The 24,507-nt window shown below is 37.5% G+C and overlaps 1 protein-coding gene across 1 annotated transcript in view; it reads right to left on the bottom strand.

The window, feature by feature from the left end:
* Positions 1-6,914, bottom strand: part of ESRRB (estrogen related receptor beta) — a 99,284-nt gene extending 92,370 nt beyond the window's left edge. Inside the window, exons 1-2 of the mRNA XM_070931419.1 lie at positions 6,865-6,914; positions 595-657 (exon numbers count right to left, since the gene is read on the bottom strand). Coding sequence (XP_070787520.1) covers positions 595-657; positions 6,865-6,914 — 113 coding nt within the window. The remainder of the gene's footprint in view (positions 1-594; positions 658-6,864) is intronic.
* Positions 6,915-24,507: the final 17,593 nt, after the last annotated feature.

Genomic DNA, 24,507 nt, shown 5'->3' with positions numbered 1-24,507 from the left:
ATTTGTATATGATTGTGATATGTACATTGGACAAACACAATGAATTTAAAGATAACTATTTTGCAGATCAACATAAGTGATGACAATAATATTCCATTCTCTCTGTATTTTAAAGAGGAAATCAGCAATTTTTCAATAGAAAAAGTAAAGCTTTTTGTAAAACCATTCTTAGGATTCTGTTCTCAAGAAAATAGAACAAAATATGCTTTGTGGAGCTGTTCATAAAGGCTGTTACACAGAATTTATCTTTAAAATATAATAATGGAGAACTAGTTTATATGTAGATGTGTCTGACTGTCCATCTGCCTGCCTATCTGCCTGCATATAAAGGAATGCACAACACACAAATATGTTTGCAGGAGAAATTATCACACATGGATTATAACATAAACAATTTGTTAAATTAACATACAGGGAAGAGGCTAAAAAGATAATTTTAGCCTGATAACCTAATGGTCATTCTAACTATTACTTAGAAGCACATAGAATGAAAGATCACACTTCATTCCAAATTTCAATAGTCTGTCTACAATATTTCCTACCCCAGAAACAGGATATAATGGTATGGAAATACCCTAAAAATCAGCACCTCACCAGCAGTGCAGAATCGGACAAGATACGCCGCCTCTGTCTATTCTCAATCCATTCCCTTCCACACTAAAAAACAAAACAAGAATAGCTTGGTCATGGCATGTTACTGCACACAAAAGGGGTAAAACAGAATCTCTAGCATGCTAAAATTTGCATGAGAAGGCAAATACCCTCTGAATATACAGTCAAAGTTTGTCACTTATGGATTACATGTTTACCGTTAACAAAAAATTCAAGAATATTCTGATAAAATGAAGACTAGCTTGAAATATTGGTGGGAGATTACTTCAAAATCTAAACAGAGATTTTTCCTTTTTAGGAGGCAGGAGAGAAGGACACCAAGGTGAACACAGTAGACACGAAGAATGCAAGAGGAAAAATGCAGTACGCACAAGTTACGTGACAATAGAAACTGCTTTTTTGCAACTTGTCCCTGAGAAACACAAGATAATGAATGGCAAGGTTGATTGTCTGAACTATTCATGTGCACTAGCAAGCCAATATACATTAGTGCAGTCTTCCTTCATATTGTTTTGAACAGTACCCAAAGCTCAGAAAAAGAACACCACCAGTTCCATTCAAATGGCATCCAGAAGCAGCACCCAAATCAAGAAAAAAAAATGCATATCTGGCATGGAGTAAAGGGCACATACTACTTTTCTTTGGCTAACATAAGGTTAAGTCATGTGCAGTGAAAGTTGCCTTAATCTGCAAGAGCTTGTTTGTAATTACATTTGCAATTACAAATAGGGCAAAGATACCATTTCTACAATATGTTCCACTTCAAGCGGTCATACTTTCCTAATAGAAAGTAGTCTCAAGCAGCAGAGCTCTCAAGTGCTTCTTGATTGACAAGTAATGGGCACTTACATAGAAGGGCCACTTTATGGGCAACCCAAGTGCTCAAAGAATCAAAGGATAGAATAGGACAGATAAGGCAAGACAAGCCCAGGCAGTCACCAGGAGTCAACACTCGCTTGTACATCATCATCATCATCATCATCATCATCATCATCATCATCATAAATAATAATTATCTGAATGCCATCAGCATTGACAAAATCACCACCAGTCAGTTGCAAAAGGCAGCGTTAGTTGGACAAGCTTACATCCTACGATGACACTTTTAACATACTCAAACAAAAACATCTACCCGTCCCAGGTCCTTGGGAAGGACTTGACAGGTGGATAAAAATGCCAAACCCAGTATAAACATTTGGCGTACTGTGTAACCAAACACAATAATAATTTCAAAATCAGATTTTCCTCAAATCCTGTATTAATTATATCCATAACATATCAGATCAGTCAGATGGAGTATTTACTACTTCATTCTGAAAGCTGAGGTGTGTTTCTCTCTTACAAATTCCAAACACACCTGCCCAAAGAAATAGAAATACATCTGGATTTCTTTGCTGATGATCTGCAAAAGTTAATTACTACCAGCATCTGCTGTTGAGATACCCCTAAGTCAGCATCCAGGAAAGTCATGAATATTATATACACTAAGAACTAGGAATGACTGCATTGTACAACTGCTACTTTATAAATGCTGCACTATTTTCCTAAAGATACAAAAATATAGGAATATTTTTAAAACTTAAAAAAATACTTGTTTTGCAGTTGACATAGAAAAATAATCTCAGTGTCACCGAAAACCCGTTTACTCAGCAGTATGATCCAATGAAATCTATGCGATTGCACCTTAGTAAAGGACTGCAGCTTCTTTACAGTAAGCTGATGGAGCATCTAAGTATCCCTAGAGTACCCTAATACTGCCCTTATAATACTGCCCTAAGCACTTCTTTCCCCTCTAGAGTATTAGTTGTAATACAGAGTGGCAGAATCATAAGTGTATCTGGCTTATTTGGCTTCATTTCTTTCTTTCTCCGTGTAAACACTTTGCAAGGTGGAGATATTTTAGAAGAGATCAGTTATTGGTGCATTCATGATTTGGATTCCAGTTCTAAAAACTCTATCAGAGAGTAAATGTTTAAAACAATGGAACTTTTTTTCTATGTAAAACAAAACATTACGTAGTAAACAAATGTATATTTCTCTTTCAGCATTTATTAAAACTTAACTCTATCCAAAACAAAGATGTTACCAAGATTTCAGCACTTAATGAAAAGCTTCAGTATGGCATTAAGAATGGGGAAATTATCAAAATTTGAAAAGAAAAGAAAAAGAAAAGTAAATCAGAATAGAAATTAATGGAAAGGAAGCAGAAAATTCAAGGCAAATAGTTTCAAGTCACAAATATTGTCTTAGGAAAAACAATCCAATCTGCTGTAAAAATTTCTATCCCAGCAGTTTTCTTTGATGTAAAATGCTCTTCTCTCAGGCTAAATGTGATAACCAGTGATTCCTTTCAATCAATATAATGAAAAAATCCTTGTGAGGCCATTGTTTTGCCTAAAATGTTAATAATAAGGCATGTTGTTATTATTTTAAGTAATTGATATGGGAAAAATGGAAACCAAATGCCAGGTTCAAATTTTCTTTTAATGTTCTGGGCTATATACACAAGAATTCATTTCATGGAAATTAACCCACTCATTTCTTTACATTAGAATTTCTTCCTGAACTATTATGTCAGACAGAGAGAGCAGCTATTGCCTACTATAGTGGTCCAGGAGTATCCAGACCACTTACAGCATTATTCAATGATTCTGTTTAGATTTTGTTTTCAAATCACAGAACTGGAAAAAAATAATTCTGTCCTCCTAGATTTCCAGAAAGGCCTAGAACATAAGAAATGGATTCATCCAGCCTTTCTGACTTGGATTTCTTCTTATCACAAAAATATGATCTTACTATAATCCTTCAGAAACCACAATGATCAACAAAAAGCAGCAAACATTAATAATGAATCTCCTTTCTCTAATCAAATAGTTCCATCTGATCACATGAGACTAACATTAATGTGGCTTCTTTACCCTACCAACAGAATCTTTAACATGCATATTTGGTGATATATTTATGTACCAAACTAGTCATCTTTATTTAATCTATTTGCCATCAGCCATTATCTTAGAACTACAGAAACTCCTTAGCAAGAACTGGAACTTAATGCCAAAGCAAATAAAAACTGGGAAATTTCACTCTATATGCATGACCATGTATAGCATAATATTCAATCATATATTCATCATGCATCTAGATAACAGACATATACACAGACACACAGACACCTATGCAGAATTCATATATTACATAATTACTGTACTGCAGGGAAGCACTATCATTGCAATTGAACTAATTTCACGCACTACATCTTTCTTGACCTGTAAGACAAATTGGAGGCTCATTTATTTTGTATCCTTACTTATTAATCCTACTTGGCCAAAGATTTTGGTTTCTACTTTATTCTCCTTATTAAAGTAAAAAAAAACTTTTTAATGCTATGTCTTAAAAATTACAGAAAAAAATCCGCTATGTGTATATAAAGGTCAAATTAATAAAAAAATATATAGATATGCTTATTGTTACATTCTTTAAGGGTAAGTGCTTGCACTTTGTGAATTTATACTGAGAAGATGATTGTTCATAGTCTTCTTTAGTTATTTAAAACATTCCTATATCATAATACATATGAACAGATGGGGAAAGATGTTCCTTAACCCAAAGGAGTAAAATGTAAGCATCAGTAACCTAAGCCTAAACAAAAGCTGATTTTTAGAATTAAACCACCCCCTGATTAGAGACAGAACAGAATCAGAATTCAACAATGTATAGAATTTTGCCTTTCACTTCCAGCACCTTAATGGATTGACTGACTGACTGACATTTATTCCCTCTCCCTCTCTCTCTCTCTCTCTCTCTCTCTCACACACACACACACACACACACACACACACAAACACAAACACACACACACGCGTCATTAGTGGAAAACCAAATACAGTAAACAAAAAAGGTTTTAGTTATGCTATGCCATGCCCATTTTTAATAATGCAAAAGAAAAAATACAGGTCCTTTTTATCTTTACAAATTGCTATTATAATTAAACATACAGTGTTTATGTATAAAAATGGCAACTATTAAAGAAAATTAAAGGAACAACTTTATAATCATTGGGTAACTGAACTAAGTTCATTATACAGGTTTCGCTTGACAGATGACGCATATGTGCAGAGAGAAAAATGATCTTGTACCAATATTATATATTTGCAACATCAGATGAATTATTATTCACATAATTATAGTTATAGTTATGGTCTTCTATACTGTATAAGCATGTAAACATAAGTTGAAATAAGATCCAGAAAGGGAATTTTAGAAATGTATACTCTCTGTTACCATTTTGCATTTCAAAATCATCTTAAAGATTAGACACCTCTGAGTCTTATTTAATAGCAGTTCTTTCTCTTTAAAAACTGCAAAGTCCATTATTTCATAGCTGAAATAATACAGTCCTCATTTTGGATCAGATCCAGTTTTGTTTCCTTTCCTTTTTAATTGCAAACTAAAACACAACACTGTTGGCTACTTTATGTTACTGTAATCCTCTCAGAGTACAAAGTCATTAAGAAGAATCAGGTAAGGAGCTTTGTTTATTTTCTTGAACTGTTATCTACTTACATTCAACAAGGTGGGTACAAACAAAATGTTTAAAGGAAAAACACAATGTCAGTGGCTGTAAATAGTAAGCATCTTTTTAAAGGCAAGCATGCTTCACTTTTTTTTCCTAGTTTCTATTCTAGTTAGTATTTCTAACAAAATATTAAAAGTATCAAATACATTCTTACATTAAGCCACCATTCATAAAATGTAAGCAAAGATTTAATGATACTTTTATTCAGGAAGGTAGTTGCCACTTACCAAAACATTCATAAAAACAAAAACCTGAACATTTTTTATTGGCAAACAAATGGAATGAACACTAAAATACAATGAACAGACAAAAAGAAAACATAGGAGCGTTTAGTCTTTTCCAGGAAAAGAGAGATGTCAAAAGGAAACAAGAGAAAATGCTAATTACTTTTAGTAAAACTGTGATTTTCCTTAACCGCTACTAAAGTGTAGCTGTTGAAATTATGCCATATAAATCCACCCAATTGATACCTCTGATGTTTTTAAATTGTTTACCGTTCAGGTTTTCTCAGCTGAAGGCACAAAGGGGGAATGGCTTAGAAACTCATTTGTTTAAAGAGAAGAAGCAGACAGGAGAAAGAATCAGAGCAACAAGAGCAGACCGGGATGGCAAGCGAACTCAATCCGCTTTCCAAAGTTCACAGCACAAGACTCAAGACTTTCGCCAACAAATTCACGCCAGAGCCGCGTCGCTCCTCAAACCCATCACACGAAGGGAGAAGCCACCAGCCAAGTGTCAAACCGACATCAGTTCCAGCTTGGATTAACTCTAACCGCCGCTGCCCAGGTTGCTCTATGCACAGAAGATCTGGAGAACTTCAAATCATCTACACACCTTTACTTGAAAACAACAACTAAAAGTATGCAAAGTGGTTTACAAGGAAAGAAAAAGCTCAGCTTTTTGAAAGCAGAGAAGGCGATCTGGCCGTTTTAAATCAATTTGCACGCTCCAGAAAGAAAGAAAGTGGCGCGCGCTGAGCAAACTGCTTCGCAAGTCTTTTTTTTTTCTTTTCCCTCTCGCTTTCTTTCTTTCTTTCCCTTCCTTTATTTCTCCCCGTAAGCGCTATACCTTACAGTATAGGAGACCCTATTCTATATAAGAGAAATTGCATTCTTCTGGACGGAGCAAAGTAATAATAATAATACACGCGCGGCGGTCGCCTGCACTTTCAGGAGATCGGGGAGCCTCTCCTTCGCATTGCAGAAAAGGGGAAAAAGTTTGGGCGCGCGCGTTTAAAACACTCACACTCGCACACGCACAAAACGTAAAGCCCCCCCCCTCCGGTCCCCTTTGCAACTCCATCTAGGACGCCTCTGAACCCGAAGCCTTTCCTGTCATTTCCATCAGAAGCAAGCAAGCAAGAGAGAGAGAGAGAGAGAGAAAGAGAGAGAGAGAGAGAGAGAGAGAGAGAGAGAGAGAGAGAGAGAGAGAGAGAGAGAGAGAGAGAGAGAGAGAGAGAGAGAGAGAGAGAGAGAGAGAGAGAGAGGAAAGAAAGAAAGAAAGAAAGAAAGAAAGAAAGAAAGAAAGAAAGAAAGAAAGAAAGAAAGAAAGAAAGAAAGAAAAATAGAATGAATGAATGAATGAATGAATGAATGAATGAATGAATGAATGAATGAATGAATGAAAAAGAAGTAAGACATTCCGGCGAAAAGAAGTAAAGCAAGGAGGGCACCTACTGGTTATGGTAGCTGAGAGGATCTGAGATGCAAAGTTCGGAAATGTCCATCAGTTCTGTTTTAGCATTCCCAGTTGGTAGAGAGAGAGGAAAAAACGACTAGGTCGCGGCGAAGAGAAAGAGAGCGGAGGGGAAGGAAGGCAGGGGACGGCGAGGCAACTGAAATAAAGACCAGAAGCGGGACAGCGGGGGTGGGGGGGGAGAAAAACAAAAAAAAAAACAAAAACGAGAGTGACCGGGAAGGCTTCGGAGGAGGGAGGGGGGAGACGGACCAGAAGAAGCGGGGAGAGCGCAGGGAAGACGGAAGAAGGAGAAGGAGAGAGAGAGAAAAGACAGAAAAGCATTCAGGCTCATCCACACGCGGCTCTTCCTCCAATCACACTGAAGCGAGCCGGCAGCCGGGAAGCCAGCGAGCGCGGAAACGGCGGCTGTAGAGATTTAGACGCCACTAACCCCTACTGTAGCTTTAAGACGGGGGAGATGGATGAATATGGCACCGCCGCTATTGGCTCCCTCTCGGGGGGTTGGACTTAAAGTGACAGAGCGGCCGCGCGCTGGCGGGGGGAGGGAGGGAGGGAGGGAGGTTGCAAGGGGCAAAGCGCGGGGAGTCGCTAACCTCGCCGCACGTGGCCGGGAGGCCTCCGCCTGCCTCACCCTCACAGGCCGGATCCCGAGCCGCCACTTGAGGGGGGAGGGGGTCACGTGCGACGCCCGCTCCTCCAGCCTCTTTCAAACACCCCCCTCCCCTTTCCCGCACGGGGAAGCCTTTCGCTAGGAACGCGGCTGGAGGTGGGGGGGGAGGGAGCCGAAGCGCGAGGCGGCCCGAACCCTCGTGGGCTGCGGGTGGCGGGCTGAGCGCGAGCCCGCCGATTTCGAAGCCTCTGTTGGGGGAAGCGGAGGAGGAGGAGGAGACGCTTCTACGTGGTGGCGCCCGGTTCCCCGCGTCCGTCGGACTTGGCTTGGCTTGGCTTGCCACGCCGGCCTCGGCGAGCGAGTGAATCGGAAAGCGAGCGGATCAGAAGAGAGGGAATCGGACGGAGGAGCTGCGTCCGGAGCCTCGTCCCTTCGAGCAGGCAGAGCGGACCTTAACCCGCCTGCGATTACGGGCTGGTGGAAAGTGAGGCTTTGAGCTCCTAAAACTCCCGTTGTATAGTGGTTGGGTGGCCGGGGGGGGGAGCGGGGGGAAAGCGGTCACGATTGCTTGCGATTAAATAAGATCATTTTATTTGCAACTTTTGAAAAGAATTGGTTTCTGTCCTCGCGTAAACTGGCGGGAGATCATCTCAAAAGCTGTCGGCTGGTTAACCGGCCCTCCCGGTTTATCAGAGCGCGTCTCGGGACGGAGGTCAAGATAACTTTCTTAAAAAAAAAAAAATCTTGCTTTTCAGAAACAAGTTGTACCTAGTTTTTTTTCTTGATGCACGAATTAATAAAAACGAGCTTTCTTTTGTTCCCTTAGATACGAACGCAGAATTCTGTAAGGCGAAAAGTTTTTATTTTTCGGTCCAAGATGGAAAAGAATGATGTGTGTTAAAAGAGGCGCTACACTAGTGTTGGCGTGTGTTGTTATTTTTATCAGGCTGCAGGATGGAGGCCTCTTGGCTGAAGGTTATGGGAATGGAGTTTAGCACATTGGTCCATAGTGGGTTGGGAGAAAGGGAATGGCCCAAAATCACCTGCGGATTTCTCTCCTTTTTAAAAATATGTTGATCTCCCAGCACTTGCTTTGGGTATGTATCCCATCCCAACATTGCAAACCCCTCAAGTAAACACCCTCCTGGTCAAACTCCGTCCCTCAAAAGCCAAGAAAGGCCAGAGGGATAGGGATTGATACCTAAGGTAAGTGTCTTGCCCTCATTTAATATTAGCATACAAAAATAAGACACATGGGAAACTGACGGCAGAAAAAGATGCAGTAATCTACTGGCTCTGCCTTTTGAGTTTTTTGTTTTTAACTAAGTAACATCACTAGCCAATGGGTACCAATGATTGCAAGAAAACAAGCTCAGAGAATAGCAAGGAACACCCTCTCCCTCTCTCTCTCCCTCCCCCCCCCTGTGTGTTGCTGAGGAAATAAAGAGACCATGAAATTGAATCTTACAAGACTCTGGATCCAGCAGGCGTTTTAAACATGCTAAATGTTAGCTGGATCATAAACATGAGCTGCATTCCCAAGGACGTTTAGTTTCAACATAAAGGGAAGATGGGAGCTTGCTGTGCACTATATCGGACTATTGGTATCTTTTAGTGCGCCAAATGGCAGTCTCTAGTATTGCTCTCTAAGTAGAAGCTTTTCCCAGCCTTTGGTGTAAATGATTGGGATTGAACCTTGTACCTTCTCCCTGTAAAACATTCTCTGATGGTGCTCTGTCCCTTTTTGTTAAGAATTAATGCACTGAACTGGGATATCAAATGTAGTACTTATAAGCCTACAGCTGCACTGGAGTTAATTTTATTATAAAGTTTGATGACTACATTTGCTTTTTGGCATGAAGCAGATCACATATGTAAAAACACCATTAGCAAGTGTCAAGTCTAAAAAGTTGCTTGATGGCATCCTAGGAACTAGCAGCAAACAATGATTTGTCAATCCAGCTTTAGCTCATTAAGTGATATTAAGCAAGATACGCATCAAACATTTTCCATGTTCATCCAAAGAAGTATTTATGAAAATCCTAAATATGAAGTACTGTATCATAAATGTACCTGATCACCTGCCCAGAGTTGCAGAAAATCAGATTTGGAGAAATGAATGGGCATACAAATGTGCGTATTTAAAAGGAATGTCATTTTCTTGCAAAGCATCAAGCAACCAATGCTGCAGAGGATGAGGAACAAGTGGAATTTTATCCATGCTATTCTGAGAAGTTCACTACAAATTAAGGAAAGCAAGATCATTCTGTAATTTTTATATAGAGGAATAGGTGAAAATGGACAAAACAATAGTTCATCAAGACAACCTGAAGTCAGTAAGATTTTATAGCTGTAAGGTATCTTAACCTAAAATTGCACATTATATTATGCAAAAGGCATCATGTGAATACAGTTGACACCATTTCTTTCTTTGTTATTTTAGTCAACTAAAAAAGAAATGGCAAAAGCAAAAGAAATGCAAGAAGAAATTCCAAAATATTGTTTCTTAAACTTTATGTACTTAAAGACCAAGCTGAAAAACAGCATAGTGAAAGAAGCAGGAGGGGAGGATTTGGGAAGAAGAAAAAAGGGTTTGGGGGGTTTTTTAAAGGTTGCACCATAGTATGAAAGCTGGCTCTGAAAATTGAAACACTTCTAGCATGTCTATTAGAAATATTCTATTAAAATAAATAAGATCCATCTTAAAACAAATCTGAAGACAGCTTGCAGTAATATAAAAACCACAAAATAAAAATTCAACTCACTGAAAGACTAAATTGTCAACAAACCTATAGTAGAACTTTCATGCAGCAAAAGTGCAAAAATAAGGATTTAAGAGCTTGGCATATTGTTGACTATGAAAACATACTCTATGATGTCAAGCTCAGAAAATAGCCAGATTGCCACAGAGAAAGGCAGAAATAGCCAGGAATAGCTTACTGTATTGCATATAGATTTCACTTTAGCTAATGAAGACTGATATACCTAAAAGCTACAGTGCTCAGATTAATAAAATCACTTTTAAAATACAAGAGATGTTATGATGCTTTATATAACGTAATGGGCTTTTAAAGAAGCAAGATTTTATTAATTGATGTTCCATATAATGCAATTATTTGTTGACTTCGTATGATGTAAATCTAATAGGTCATTCAGTTAAAATATATGAATGCATAACAAAGGCATTATATACATGTAATATATTGTTCATCAGTGGAACTTGATGTTCCTGGAAATAATAATTTTAAAGGGGATAGATATTATATGTTGTAAGAGTACATGAGACCAATTCAATAGCCTTTACCATCACATTGCAACAAATGCAGTATCTTTCAGTCTTAATTATTTATACTTTTGGTTTGAGGTCAGATGAAATTAAGCTGTTACATAGCCTATATGCATCCAATGTATGACCAGGGAAAATCATTGTGCCCAAATTGGCTCCATGTTATGATATCCAGGTGTTTGTGAATTATTTGATACATTATGAGTCATGAACAATACAAAAATAGCAAAACTGATAAGCAATTTATTTCCAATAGTCACATATAGGAGAAGCATCTTTCACACTTTTGAAGTGATCATATCATTCAGACAATGTTGTCTTAAATGCAACACATCAGATTTCAGAACCGCAAAGAATAAAACTGTACAGTGATTTTGTGGTAAACAGCTATTGGAGAAAAAGCTAAACATACTGTGATACTCAAAGTCAATGCCTCCAGAAATTAATTAATTTATGTTCAAACATTTTTTCTAAGTGTGTTAAAACACTGTTTTAAAAAATGCAGCCTTTAAAATTGTCCTACTTGTTTTGGTGTCTTCTTATATTTATATATATAAATAATATTGATTTTTATAGTTCCTGTGTTTTATTTATTATCTGCTTTTAGTTTCTCTTTTTAACAAACAGTACTCTAGTACTGATGAGAGCAGCAAATGTTACTGGGGAATTCTAGAAATGACATCCACAACAACTGCTCTAGAGACATAACCTGAAACTGATAAAGGAGTATGGAAATTCTGTCATGAAGCATAACTAATTAAGAATATGCAAAGGAGGCATGCAGTTTCCCTTTCTAAATGTAGATTTAGAAGCCTCAAAACCACAAATTCCCAAGAAACTCAACTTTGTCTCTCAGGGAGGAATGTTTCCTGTCCTGATCCATTTCAAGATTGTTGGCTTGCCATTCTCAGATCCCATAATATATCTGAATGGCAATCATGAACAGGATTCACCATTGAAAATTGCAGGAATAGAGGGGAAAGTAACACTTTGTGTAAATGTGGCCCATTATTTACATATTCTTAAATGCTTAGCTGGACCTCCAAGAACAAATACTGAATTTTAAGGGAGGTGCTGGCTTTCAGTAGCAGAAGTTTTTAATTTATCAGGGCCTGGTAGAGTAAACCACCTGATTGGCTGGCACTGATTTCATGTGGTCTAATTAACTGATAACAGAAATACAATGAAGGTTTGTGCTCAGATAATAGACTCCTGCTGACAGGAAAATGCCCATGTAAAAAAGAAAAGGATTTCTGAAAAGGGCTCAATAGAACTATTACTGGTAGAAAAATTAATTTTGCTTTATAGTAAGTGTAAAAGGAAAAATAGAACTTTCCCCTTTTCTGGACTAGCTTCTTCAGCCTCTAAGAGGCCACTAGTCTAAACTGTCTCTTATTTTTCACGAACTTCCCAAAATTCATACGTAAGAAGAATGGCTCATGAAGGCACTGGAACAAGCTCTTACGTAGGTGAACATGGGCTTATACTAAGCTATATAGATCTGTTAGCACAAGATCCTCAAAATGAGTGTTATTTATGAAAAATACATTTTAACGTCATGACAAAAATAACTGTCAGTTTATTAATAAAATCCTAGACATATTTGTTCGGAAATCAATTCCAGATAAATAGATAAAAACATTTCTCCTACATAAAGTTCTCGGATATGTTGGCGGAAAATAATAACCTACATTTACTGTAGTTCATACCTAGAAGTTTACAGCATGATTATTACAGGCTGTAATACAAATTATTGTGTTATCAAACAATTTATATGTGTAAAATGACTATTTCAAGTCAAAAATGTTGAGGCAGAGTTCTATAATATCACATCCCCAAAATCAAATGGATACAGTTAACATCTTTGGTTGAACATTGCTAGATTATATACCAAAGTATATAAGATGCACAATTGATCCAACCATTTCCCACATTGGGAAGTATTCTAAATCTGGGATGGGGAAGATTTTGGCAACCTGACTGATAGCAATACTACTTAGACTTATATACCACTTCACAGCCCTTTACAGCCCTCTCTAAGCAGTTTACAGAGTCAGCATATTGCCCCCAACAAGCTGGGTCCTCATTTTACTGACCCTGGAAGGATGGAAGGCTGAGTCAACCTTGAGCCGGTGACATTCGAACTGCTGAATTGATGATAGAAAATGAAGCCCAATGACATCTCGAAGACTGCTGATTCTGCATCTCTACTTAAATAAATACTTTTATAACATCCTGTCTTTGACTTCAGAAAACATAAAAATAACTTCCACACTTCTGTACTATCCTGCAAAAATGTAAGTGTAAAGTACCGTAACTAAAATGTAGTTTCCTGTTTGTAGGAACGCCTGCCTCATCCAGTTTAGCAGATTAAATTACCAAAAGTAATTTCATTTTGTCCTGTAGATCTCAGTCCATACTTGCTGGCTTGTTCTTTTTTGTGCATTCAAAACAAACTCTGCTTTAAAAAAGAAAAAAAAAAGTGGAAGTACTGCAGGTGAAGTAAATAAGCACAGAAAGTCAAGTGTTAATATAGATGTTGAAGAAAGTTGATTTTATCTCTTTTTTAATTAATCGATCATATTAAACAATAAGTGTTTTCAGCCATACTGTCAAAATGCAAAAACCAAAAGCCCAGATTTTTGGACTTTATTCTAGCGCATCCCTGCATGTGTCAAAGACACTAGTCTGTTTGAAAGTCACAGCAATTTGAGCAGTTTGGTTAATAGCACCTCTTCTCATCCTCTTATCTGTTGTCAAACTTTGCAATCAGGAAGAAAGGACTACAGAGGAGCACAAGATCCCTCAGAATAAACCTAAGGAAGCAGATCACAAAAAAGAGAATGTGTCCCACTGGCTCTATTCTCCCACTGTCAACACAAGAAAAAAATGGCGGGGGGGATATCCCCAATACTTTCTGGCTTTTTCCAATCTCTTCCCAAATTGGAATGCTAAAAGCTTTCCATTCTCCCAAGAATTGTCTCTCCTCCCTTAGGAAGATTTTCCAAGCAGAAAATCCTTATGAAGTAGTTCTGCCAGTCAGGTCAATCTTAAGGCATACAGCAGCTTGCTGGGTTGATGTGATTCTTGCACTCTTCTGCCCCTGGTGAGATGTATAAGCCTTCAAACTGAAGACACACAACTGCACAAATTTGTACACTGTAAAGCCTACAAACAAACTTCTTAGGTCTGCAATTTGATCGTTCCTCTCTGATCTTTATTGAAGGTCCAATTTGGTGGGTCCAATTTGGTGGGTCCACTTTAGAACATTTATAAATTTATATTCTGTTTACATTTATATTGAAAGACAGATTAGAAATCATTTAAATTATCTGAATTCTTAAGATTAGGAATGAAAAATCTGTAGCCCTTCTAAAATTGGACTAAGTACAAGTTTGTTAATATGACTGAACCCGATCAGATTCATTGCACAAAATATCTGAGGAACGCTGCACTCTCTACCCTGGCCTTAAAATATAGATGAACTTTGATCACACATTTTAGCTACCTTCTTGACACGCAGAAACACATCCCGTGTAGATGTTTCTGAGACCAAAGGCAGACTGAAATATCAGATGAGCCTTGAAAGCAAGTGATTCTCATCCTTGGCAACTTTTAAGATGTGCATGCTTCAACTCCCAGAATTCCCCAGCCAACATGAACTGAAATTCACACATCTTAAAGTTGTCAAGGTTGAGAAGCACTTCCTTAAAGCATACAACAATTGTTCTGGTTCTCAAGGGAATGTTCTCCTAACTGTAATTCCCAATTCCTATTAGTGCACATCCCAATACCCTTCTGTTTTTATTTGTCAGTCTTTCTCCAACCAATCTAGTTTGTTGATATTTATGTTATTCATTTGTAGAAAGTGCTTCCACCTTACAATGCCTGGAGCTGTGGTACCATTGCAACAGTTCAGTCTTCTTATTGCAAGGTAACTTTTACAAAGATCAGTTCAAAAGCTCCAAACTCATAGTTTAGTTTGTTCAGCTTTTGATTTATATTTTTTGTTGCCTGAGGACATTTTCCCAGGAAGGTGGGGAATCTGGCCATTTAGAATTACAATTCCTAGCAACCTGAACCAAAATGCCAAAGTTGTGGTTTAACAAGAACTGGAAGGCCACAAGTTCCCCATCCAAGTCTTGAAATAAATCTGTAGTTTGATGGAACATTAGAAAATATTATTATTTATAGAGGTATATCCATGGTGTCTAATGCATTTCAGAAGTTCATTCTATGCCAAAGGAAAGCTAGAAAAAGCTGTTCTTCCTGAGACTGGGCCCATTCACACATGGTATTTAGGCCACTCCAATCTGCATGTTCAAATTGTTATCCAAATTGGGCTGCCTACCAACTGATTTTGATGACTGAACACTGGAATTTGAGGGCCAGTGGTTTTCTCTTAGTAGGAATTCCTGCTTCATCCAGTGTAGCAGATCAAAGTACAATAAGTGATTATTATGGGGATAGAAGGAAGTCGGGAGTGAATGAGGCTAGGTCAAATCCCAACTTTCCTCAGAATTGTTTTAGGTGTCCTTCCTATCAAACCATAGCATAAATTAAGACAATACAGTTTGGTTTTGAATAAAAATAATAGTTTAGAAATGGGTTTGATATAAGAATAATCACCATAAGTAGACATTATTGCTGACAGTTTGCAACAGGCAGTGAGTCACTGCTTAAGATTGCAAGGAAAAAGTTGCTACAGTTCCTCTATGTATCTATCCACAGAAATATGAATAAAGGGGCTACAAATTTTAAGAGAGATGTAAGTACAAAGTGGAATGGTTTATTGCCTTAAATCAGATGCAACTTTAGCATCTTCACACATGTTCATTGTGGAACGCAAATTCAACATTGCTGAGCACATTGTAAGCCGCCCTGAGTCTTCGGAGAAGGGCGGCATATAAATCAAATTAAAATAAAATAAAATAAAAACATCATGTAGGAAAAAAGAAAATTTAGCTGGCCCAGGACTGAATGGCAGTGAAGTTAAGATTAAAACATGACCATAACAGGTAACAATATCTTAAGTGTGCAAAATGGAAGGGGGGAAAAAATCAAATTTGAATCAATATTACATGCTTTTCTCTAGTTTCCATATCTCCTTAACTTTGACCTTGAATGATCTTGAAAAGCTAAAGAGGCTCAAATGTGGTTTTTACTTGGATGAGAGGCCACCAGGAAATCCTGCAGCTGCAGGGTGGCTGGGATATCAAAACCTAGAAAGCAAGGGCAAATCATTTGTATTGTTGCCAAGAAAATTACATGGATATGTCCATGATGTCACCAAGAGTCAAACTCAGTTTGAAAGGTGAATGATGTTGGGAAGTAGTCTGCATTGTCAGAAAAGAATCCAGCAGTACATTATGATCAAAGATATACTTTCATTTCTGAACTACAGCACTTCTAACTTCATTAGTGAGAAAGAATTATATCAACAATAAAATAGTTTCATCCCTGTTTCTGGTAAACACTGGATGTTGTCAGGATCTTGTTGTTGATGACTATAATGGTTTTGGTATGCTATATTTCACAACCGAAAATTTTTTTATAGCATTGCTCTGAAGATCTGCTACAACTTTCAGGTATGCATAGTTCTTGTGCTTCTCCTCATTGCCATTAAATACCTGGAAATATCCTCCCCCAGTATTTTCTGGTCTGTCACCAAATTCTGCTGTTTCTGGAGACTGGGCAACCTGAAGTTTCTAAAGCACACTAACAATGAGGTGAGATTTGTTTCAATAATCTTACTGTCTTAGGCCCAGTATTCTTCAACGTTTTCATAAATGATCTAGATGAGGGGATAGAAGGAGAACTCATCAAATTTTCAGATGACACCAAGCTGGAGGGAACAGCTAACACTAGATGATTCAGTCAACTTCACTCAAGATTCAGAAGGACCTTAACAGGCTTGAATACTGGGCTCTATCCACAAAATGCAATTCAGTGATGAGAAAGTTTTTACACTTAGGCAAGAAAAACCAAATGTACAGGTATAGAATAGCTGGTACCTGACTCAACAATGGCAAGACGGAGAGGGATCTCTTAAGAATGATCCACAATGTGCTGTAGCTGCTAAAATGCTAATGCAGTCCTAGATTGCATCAACAGAGGGATAGCATCAAAATCATGAGAAGTGGTAGTGCCACTTTATACTGCACTAGTGAAGCCAAAATTTGAATACTGTGTTCACTGTTGGTCACCATAATACAAAAAAGATGTTGAGACCCTGGAAAGAATTCAGAGACGAGAATTTTGTTTTCAAATCTGAAGAGAAGTACCTGAATCTGGGCTTGGTTAAGTATTAGAAACTCAGTAAAAAAGATAAAAACCCTTTAATCTGAACTTAACTCCTGATGACTAAATAAATAAGTGTGCAATTGGGTGAATGGGTGATTTTTATTTTTTTGTTTTTTGGCCAATATAAATGGGATTGGCCAATGTCTTCTCCAACATCCCAGTTTACCTATGCTATCCTGGTGGTTTCCTATTCAACTACTAACCAAGTCCATCTCTGCTTAGCTTTTTTTCAAGATCTGCCAAGGTCAGCCAGGTGTTTCTGCCACTTGAACAGGACCTAAAAGGTAGCAGCCTATAGTAGAAAATTTGCCAAGCTGAAGTAAAAAAAAAACAAAAACTTTCACTAGAGAAATAAAGTGAAACTCTAAACCCCAAACAAATTCTCGGCTTCCTCTAAATGGGCACAAGGCCTCCCAAAATGTAAAACCCTGATCTTGTGCCATGATATGCAACCAGACTGAAGTACCTGTCATCATAAAGCTCCAATTTCCAGCTGATGCATAGGTAAGATAACCATTTAATATAATAAATGGGCAGCCTTAGCTACTTCTGGGTGTGACCTTGCCAAAAGACGGCAGAGGGAGGACAGGAAGCATAGAGAATGGCAGGGAATATGTTTTATATGCAGAATGTCCCAGTTGAATCCCTTGGCATCTTCAGTTCAATAAAACCAGTAGAAAGTGGGTGAAGGAGAGAGATGTTCATGACCTGTGATTAGAGAGCTATGGCCAGAAGAAATACTGCTAACTGTCTGAAGAGGAGCATCCTAGCAACAAAATGAAAACCTTCTTAACAAGGAGGGAAATGAACCAACTTTGATACTGGAATAGGGGGAACTCTTATCTACCTGTTCCCTGCTTGGGCAATTCATACAAGTGTTTGTTGTGTGATTGTTGCATCACAAGGATAAGGAGTAGTTACACACACACACACACACACACACACACACACACATCATCCTATTTTCAGATATCAGTTCATTAAATTGGTTTTATATACTGTTCCTACTCAGTGTGATAGATTTATTTTTAAATTTTTAATTTTAAAAATTACTTACTTTTTAATTTTAGATTTATTTCTTACTTTTTAATTTTTATGTTGCAGTAGTGCCAACTTCCTAATGAGTGACACGATGACTGACAGAAATTGCATTTGTTATAATACACATGAGAAGCTGATAGCCATGCTAAGTAAGTCTGATTTTATTGCTTAATAACAAAATATAGCAAAATAATAAAAAGGATTATTAAGGATTGCATTTTCAATGGCCTTCTGCTGACATCTTAAGGCACTCAGGCCTAACAAGGTGCTTTCTAGACATGTTGAGTCTGCAACTTTCAAACTTCCCAGCCAGTCAATTATCGGCAGTGGCTATTAACTTTGCTGGTTGGGAATTCTAGAATCCCAGACCTAACATACCTGGAGGACACCATGTTGGGAAATTTGTTCCACTGAAATTTCTTAGGGGGCAGGGAAACATGGAAACATTGCACAATCCTACAGAACAGGTTAAAAATCAACACAGTGTAAGTCACATGAAAAATAATTGTCCATATTTTCCATCAGATACTGTAAAATGGGCAAACAATTATGGGACTGAAAAGGGAAGAATCAAGGAAAAAAATAACTTCATTTATACATAATAATTCAAAGCCAAGAAAGGGCCTACATTCAAAACTATACTGTCTATATTATAAAGTGTAGAAGAATTTGGGGCTTTAACAAAGATCAATGTAAGCATCACCAAAATGCAACACAAATGAGGGCAGAGATTTCATATTTTATTACATAAATATAGATATATCATATTGTTAGAAACACAGTGTTACATAGTGCAAAAATCCAAACTAAACAGCTCCGTACAGATAGCTGACCTGCCTCTACTTATGTACAATTAATGAAGGGGAATTCACCACGTTGAATTCACCAACATGGTGAATTCCCCTTCATTAATTGTACATAAGTAGAGGCAGGGCAGTATTTGGGTCTGGTGCTAAACTGCTGCTACACTAGGAAGTTTTTCATTATATCTTAAGGGACTCTACCTTCCTACGACTTAACACCATTCTACCTAAGATAATTGAGAACAAGTCCTGACACTCTTCTATCTAAGACTACTTCAGCTACTTGAAAAGTGCTATCATCTCACCCTTCAATCATCTTGTCTCAAGGCTAAACAAACCCAATTCCTTCACTTTTTCCTTGTACAGATGTATATGCTTCATTATCTGTCAGTGACACTAGCCCACTTTAGTTGATCTCAGAAAGGCAAAGCCAAGTTAGAGTGGGTTAGTATGTCTGATGGGGATCACCAGAAAATTCCAGAGTTATATGCTGGACTGAGAAGTATAAAGGGAAATTGCAGAAAAAAATAATAGCAAAGACTTCCAAATTGTGGCAAAAACAAACAATTCTCAAAACATGTGAATCCATGATCAACAGGAGTTAAGATCTAGTCAGAGGTATTTTTTTACATCTTAATAATCTTGTTTTTAGAATAACTTTTTCAAAAATGGCAGATACCGCTGTTTAACGAATAGCGAACTGGTACTACACAGCATTCAAGATCTGCCTAAGGCCTTTATCTGACAAAGCTGGAATTTGGACACAGATGTTCTGGGATTTTGTTTCTTTACTGGATAGCTAGATTTATGTCCCTGCCTTAGTTGATTTCTAACATTTTTTAAGCCACTGCAGAACAGGGAGGTAATCTTTTACAATTATATTAATTTCATTAGTTTCCCAAAGTTGGTAATTTAGAATTTACAGAGCTGACCCTTAATGAGTAACAATGAGCCATTGCAGATCTGTTAAGCAACATGTTACACATACAATCAACTATACCTTGGACTCTATTCTGTTATTACTTATTTGTGTATTCTCCAGCTACGTGGACAACTGTTGATTTGCTATTATCTCCATTATCTACCATGGAGATCCACCATCACTTTTACTGCACAAAAGTAATATTTGCCTTCCTTCAAAGATCTCTTCGCTACAGACTATATCTCATTCTGAGAGGGTATTGTGGACATGACACTGTGCTATCAGTGTTTTCCACAATAGCGGCATATTACTGTTATAAAAAGTTGTTAAACAAACTAGAAATAGTATTTAATATTAAAGTGAAGTAAACGCAGCAATATATACTCTAAGGTCAACTCACACCAAAAACATAATGCTGATGAAAACTCTTTTTTATTGAATGTGGCAAGATGCCCTCCTCCCAAATTGTCAGATAGCCTATGCTATAAGTGGTCATCTGTGTTTTTGTAGCAACAGTAGTACTCTTATTACCACAACAATACATATGTTTTAATATATATATAAAATATAGTTACACAGCTAGCTAAGTAAGGGGAGTGTTATCAAAATTATAGCTTTGTCGTTTGCCACCAATGAATTCCATTGTGCATGTCACAATATCTCTATTCTTTCTTTTTCAAGTACATGTTTTTGTTTTTGTGCTGTTTCAGTGCTTAGACAACCTTGGGAACAATTTATTTGGAATTTTTGCTCAATCTTTTTGAAATGAATGGGTGCTGTGCAAGAATGCAGCAATTTCCATTCATTTTTATGGAGCTGGCTTCTTAGTGAACTATAGCCTTTTGTACGGCATCGTAAGGAAAGATAAATGTTACCACACATCTCATTTAATAAAAATTAATTAAAATTCTGGCTAATCACTATTCCTTGTTAGCCAGGCACTACTGGTTTTCTGTCACTGGGTGCCTTTTTTTGCTCCCCCATTAATTTCATCATATTTAGAATCATAGAGCTAGTGATGCCTCATAGTTCATTTAGTCTAATCCGTCACCAAAACAGAACACCTAAAATTGAATCACCGTATTTACTGCAATCTTTAATATCACAGTTCCAATTGGATCCTGTTTAATGTCCATTCCGGTTTGTGTTCATGTCTATGCAAAGAAATGTTCAGAGCCAGTGCCCATGCATTTGGCACTCTACAAATCAACTGAAGTCACTCTTCTCAGAATGCTGGGTGAGGATTTATCCAGTTGCAGCCTCACTACATCTGGAGGGCACCAGCTGAGGACAGGCTTTGTCAAATGTGCTTATATTTGAAGATATGGGGTTATTTACAGTATATAAAAAACAAGGCACACTTTGGTCAGCCCCAGAAGTGTGTTCACAACAATACACCGAAAAACAAGAGTTCTTAAAAAGAAGAGTGACAAAAAGGCACTTTCAGGTATGGCCAAAAGCACATTTACAAGTAATCATCTTCAGAACACCAAGACATTGCCTCATGAAAATATTTTGTATTTGTGGAAACGGGGCAGTGTTTGCAGTCACTGTCATGGTATAATCTCTTCAAATCCTGTACAGAAGTTGATCATCTAACAAATGTCATTTCAGGACTCTGCTGCAAAAGAGATAAAAGTACAACTTTGCAAAGGGTTCTAGAAGAGGAAGGACACCTCTTCTCAGATTAGCATTCCCGTTTTTATCTCTTGCTCTTGCTGCAAACATCCAGGAGAACAGATTATGTTACTTTCCTGTCCCAGCTTCTGAGCTGGTCCTATGTGAGCACAAGACATTTTGCAATTTGACTCAGAGCAGCAAATGGATCCCCCATTTCACCACACACATCCCGATCCAGGTGCCTAATTCCTAAAACCAGTCAAATTATTTGCATATATTAGGCAAACAATCCAGAAACACTTTTTCCCTCTGAGTGGCAGTAAGTATATAACTTAGATTTTGCTGGTTTCCCATGATGCACAGTAGATTTCATTCTGCCTAACAGCCAAACCAAGTTTGCTTGGTTTCTCAAAATATGTCTCTACTCTTGTCAACTTAACCATGCCCTAAAATGAACAGTGGAAATCTTTTTTTTCAGGTGCCCCTTTCAGTCGGAAATCCCAAAAGATATCTCTGAGAAAGAAAGCTTTTTAAATTTCCCCTCCAGGTGTAGAATGCTTTATGGCAGTAAACTATGGCAGCTCATGCAGTTAAATCGGAGATTTGCAGCAATTTGGTTTAGTCTGCACATAAACACACATTGGCATTTCATCATTTCAAGGACACAGCAAGCAAGTTACAAGAAAAGATAAGCTATTTTTTAAAAACAGCAAACAGTTAAATATTAAGTATATTTATTACAGTCACTGACTAGTATTAAATGACATTTATTTGTTTCAATTTGAATTTCCCAGATAGGTTTTTTTTTTACATAAGTATTTCCTAACTGAGTACTGAGAAGAGCCAGTTTGGTATAGTGATTAAGGAATTGGGCTAGAAAGCAAAAAAACATGGGTTCCAGTCCCACCTTAAGTACAAAGCCAGCTGGGTGACCTTGGACAAGTCCCTATCTCTCAATCCTAGGAAGCAAGCAATGACTTATGAAATCTTGCCAAGAATATTACAGGGACTCATCAAGGCAGTCGCCAGAAGTCAACAATAACTCAAAGGCAACACACAGACAAAAATGAGCACTGAGATGGCCCCGCAATAGGATAAGTAATAGTTTCAAAGGCTCTTAGTAGATCAAGTAGATGTTAGTCATTTCCTTCCTGAAATTGTCAGAAGTCCCTCCTTGTGCTCACATTAACAAGAATGACCTCTTTCTAAAGATCCTTAGTTGAAAGATAGCGGAAGTTGTAATTGATGAGTATAAATAAAGGGTGATTTTAATCTTAATTCATGGATGGATGAATTCCCTTGATTGTCTGCGCGGACAGTTTTACATCTCTAAAAGAACAATCACGCCAAGCAATCCAGAGAATAAAAATCTTATTTGCCTAACCGATACAATAGGCAACATTTCTGAATAAATAACACTAAAAGGAGAGTAAGCAGGCTCATAACCTATCATCCCATTTCCTGATCCATTATTTTATAGACTGACCAGTTTAGGAAAGCAGTTAATCTTTCTCTGCCTTTGTGGGGAAATAGGCATCTTAAAGCTGCCCTTGCAGCACATGGTGAGGGTTAATTAATTAATACTTATACATGGAATAAAACTGTCTTTGAATGATGGGTGATGATATATGTTACATGCTGAAATACCCATGGGAAGAAACGGCACACTGTAAAAAGTAAAAGCCTTGCTGTGTGTTCCCTGAATGTCATTCGGCCAGGCCACTGTCAGATGGCTGGGTAGAAGAGCTTCAACTCAGCAAAGATTCCAGCCTCAAGAAGAATCACCAATTGGAATTGGAAAAATGATAATATACCATCCAAAGATAATCTGATCAGAAAAGTTTCAGAATATGTGGAGATGGACAAATTAACAAAGGAGATACAAGAAAAAGAGGAAATAGAATATTACTTAGTGTGGGAGAAATGATATGAATGGTTGGAGGAGAGAGATAAAAGGAAGGGAAAAACTAAATAATGGTCAAAATAGGAGTTGAAGTATAATTGCTAATATGAGGAAACAAAAGCTGTAGAAATAGAAGTGGGTAGACGGGTATTGTTATGTATATATGTAAATAAATAAATAAACAAATATTAGAAGTATATGTATAAAAAATATAGTAGAAATGAAGGAGGAAAAAATGTATAAGTATGAAATTTTTGACTGATGCGAAACTGTTGAAACAGAAAAAGTGTTAAAGCTTTCTTTTCTTTATGTTTAATATTAAACATATTAAAAAAATGTTTAATAATTTTTTAATAAAAAAAAGAATCACCAAAAAGACAAGACCACAAGGAGAAGAATAGGGAGAGGAAGGACAAAGACTTGCAAATGCTGTGCTCTAATGAATTGGCAGGTAATAAATGAGTGAGATAAATGCAAAAAAAAAAAAACAACCCCCAACTCCATAGAAAACATAGTATCTGGATCATGAACAAAATTTAGATACAGCTCCCAGAGTTTACAGTACCCCAAAATCGAACGCGGTGTTTGGATTTCCTCTCAAGAGCAGGTCTAGCCCAGATAACCCCATCTAACGACTTTACACTAAGAAAATTATTGATTGCTGCCATCTCATTCAGATAAAGTTCTCCATGCAGCTACAGTATACCAGTGTTATTCTCACTCCAACATGTGTTTGATGGCAGTCACGAAAAATGTCATAAATGCATACATTTGTCAGAATTTTTTTTAATTACCAATGTCTGTAGAGATTCTCAGTCATTCAGTTCATGGTTGTCCCCAAAATGTTTTTTCAGGAGGCAACTGGACTTGGTGGTTGTTGTTTTTTTGAAGACATTTTGCTTCTCATCCAAGAAGCTTCTTCAGCTCTGACACTGTCCTGTCAGAGCTGAAGAAGCTTCTTGGATGAGAAGTGAAACATTTTCAAAAGAAAAAACAACCAAGTCCAGTTGCCTCCTGAAAAACTACCTTTAGGATAATTATCAATGTATTTGCCAGTGGTCACTAACCAAGGTAATCATTAAATCATGAGTGGCTATATTTCAGTACTGCATTATAAAATTTCCACAGCATGG

Source organism: Pituophis catenifer, unplaced genomic scaffold (assembly GCF_029215685.1).
Source record: "Pituophis catenifer annectens isolate HBS135680 unplaced genomic scaffold, rPitCat1.0.hap2 SCAF_1, whole genome shotgun sequence".
Lineage (NCBI taxonomy): Eukaryota > Metazoa > Chordata > Lepidosauria > Squamata > Colubridae > Pituophis > Pituophis catenifer.
This window is presented reverse-complemented; position numbering and strand designations above follow the sequence as displayed.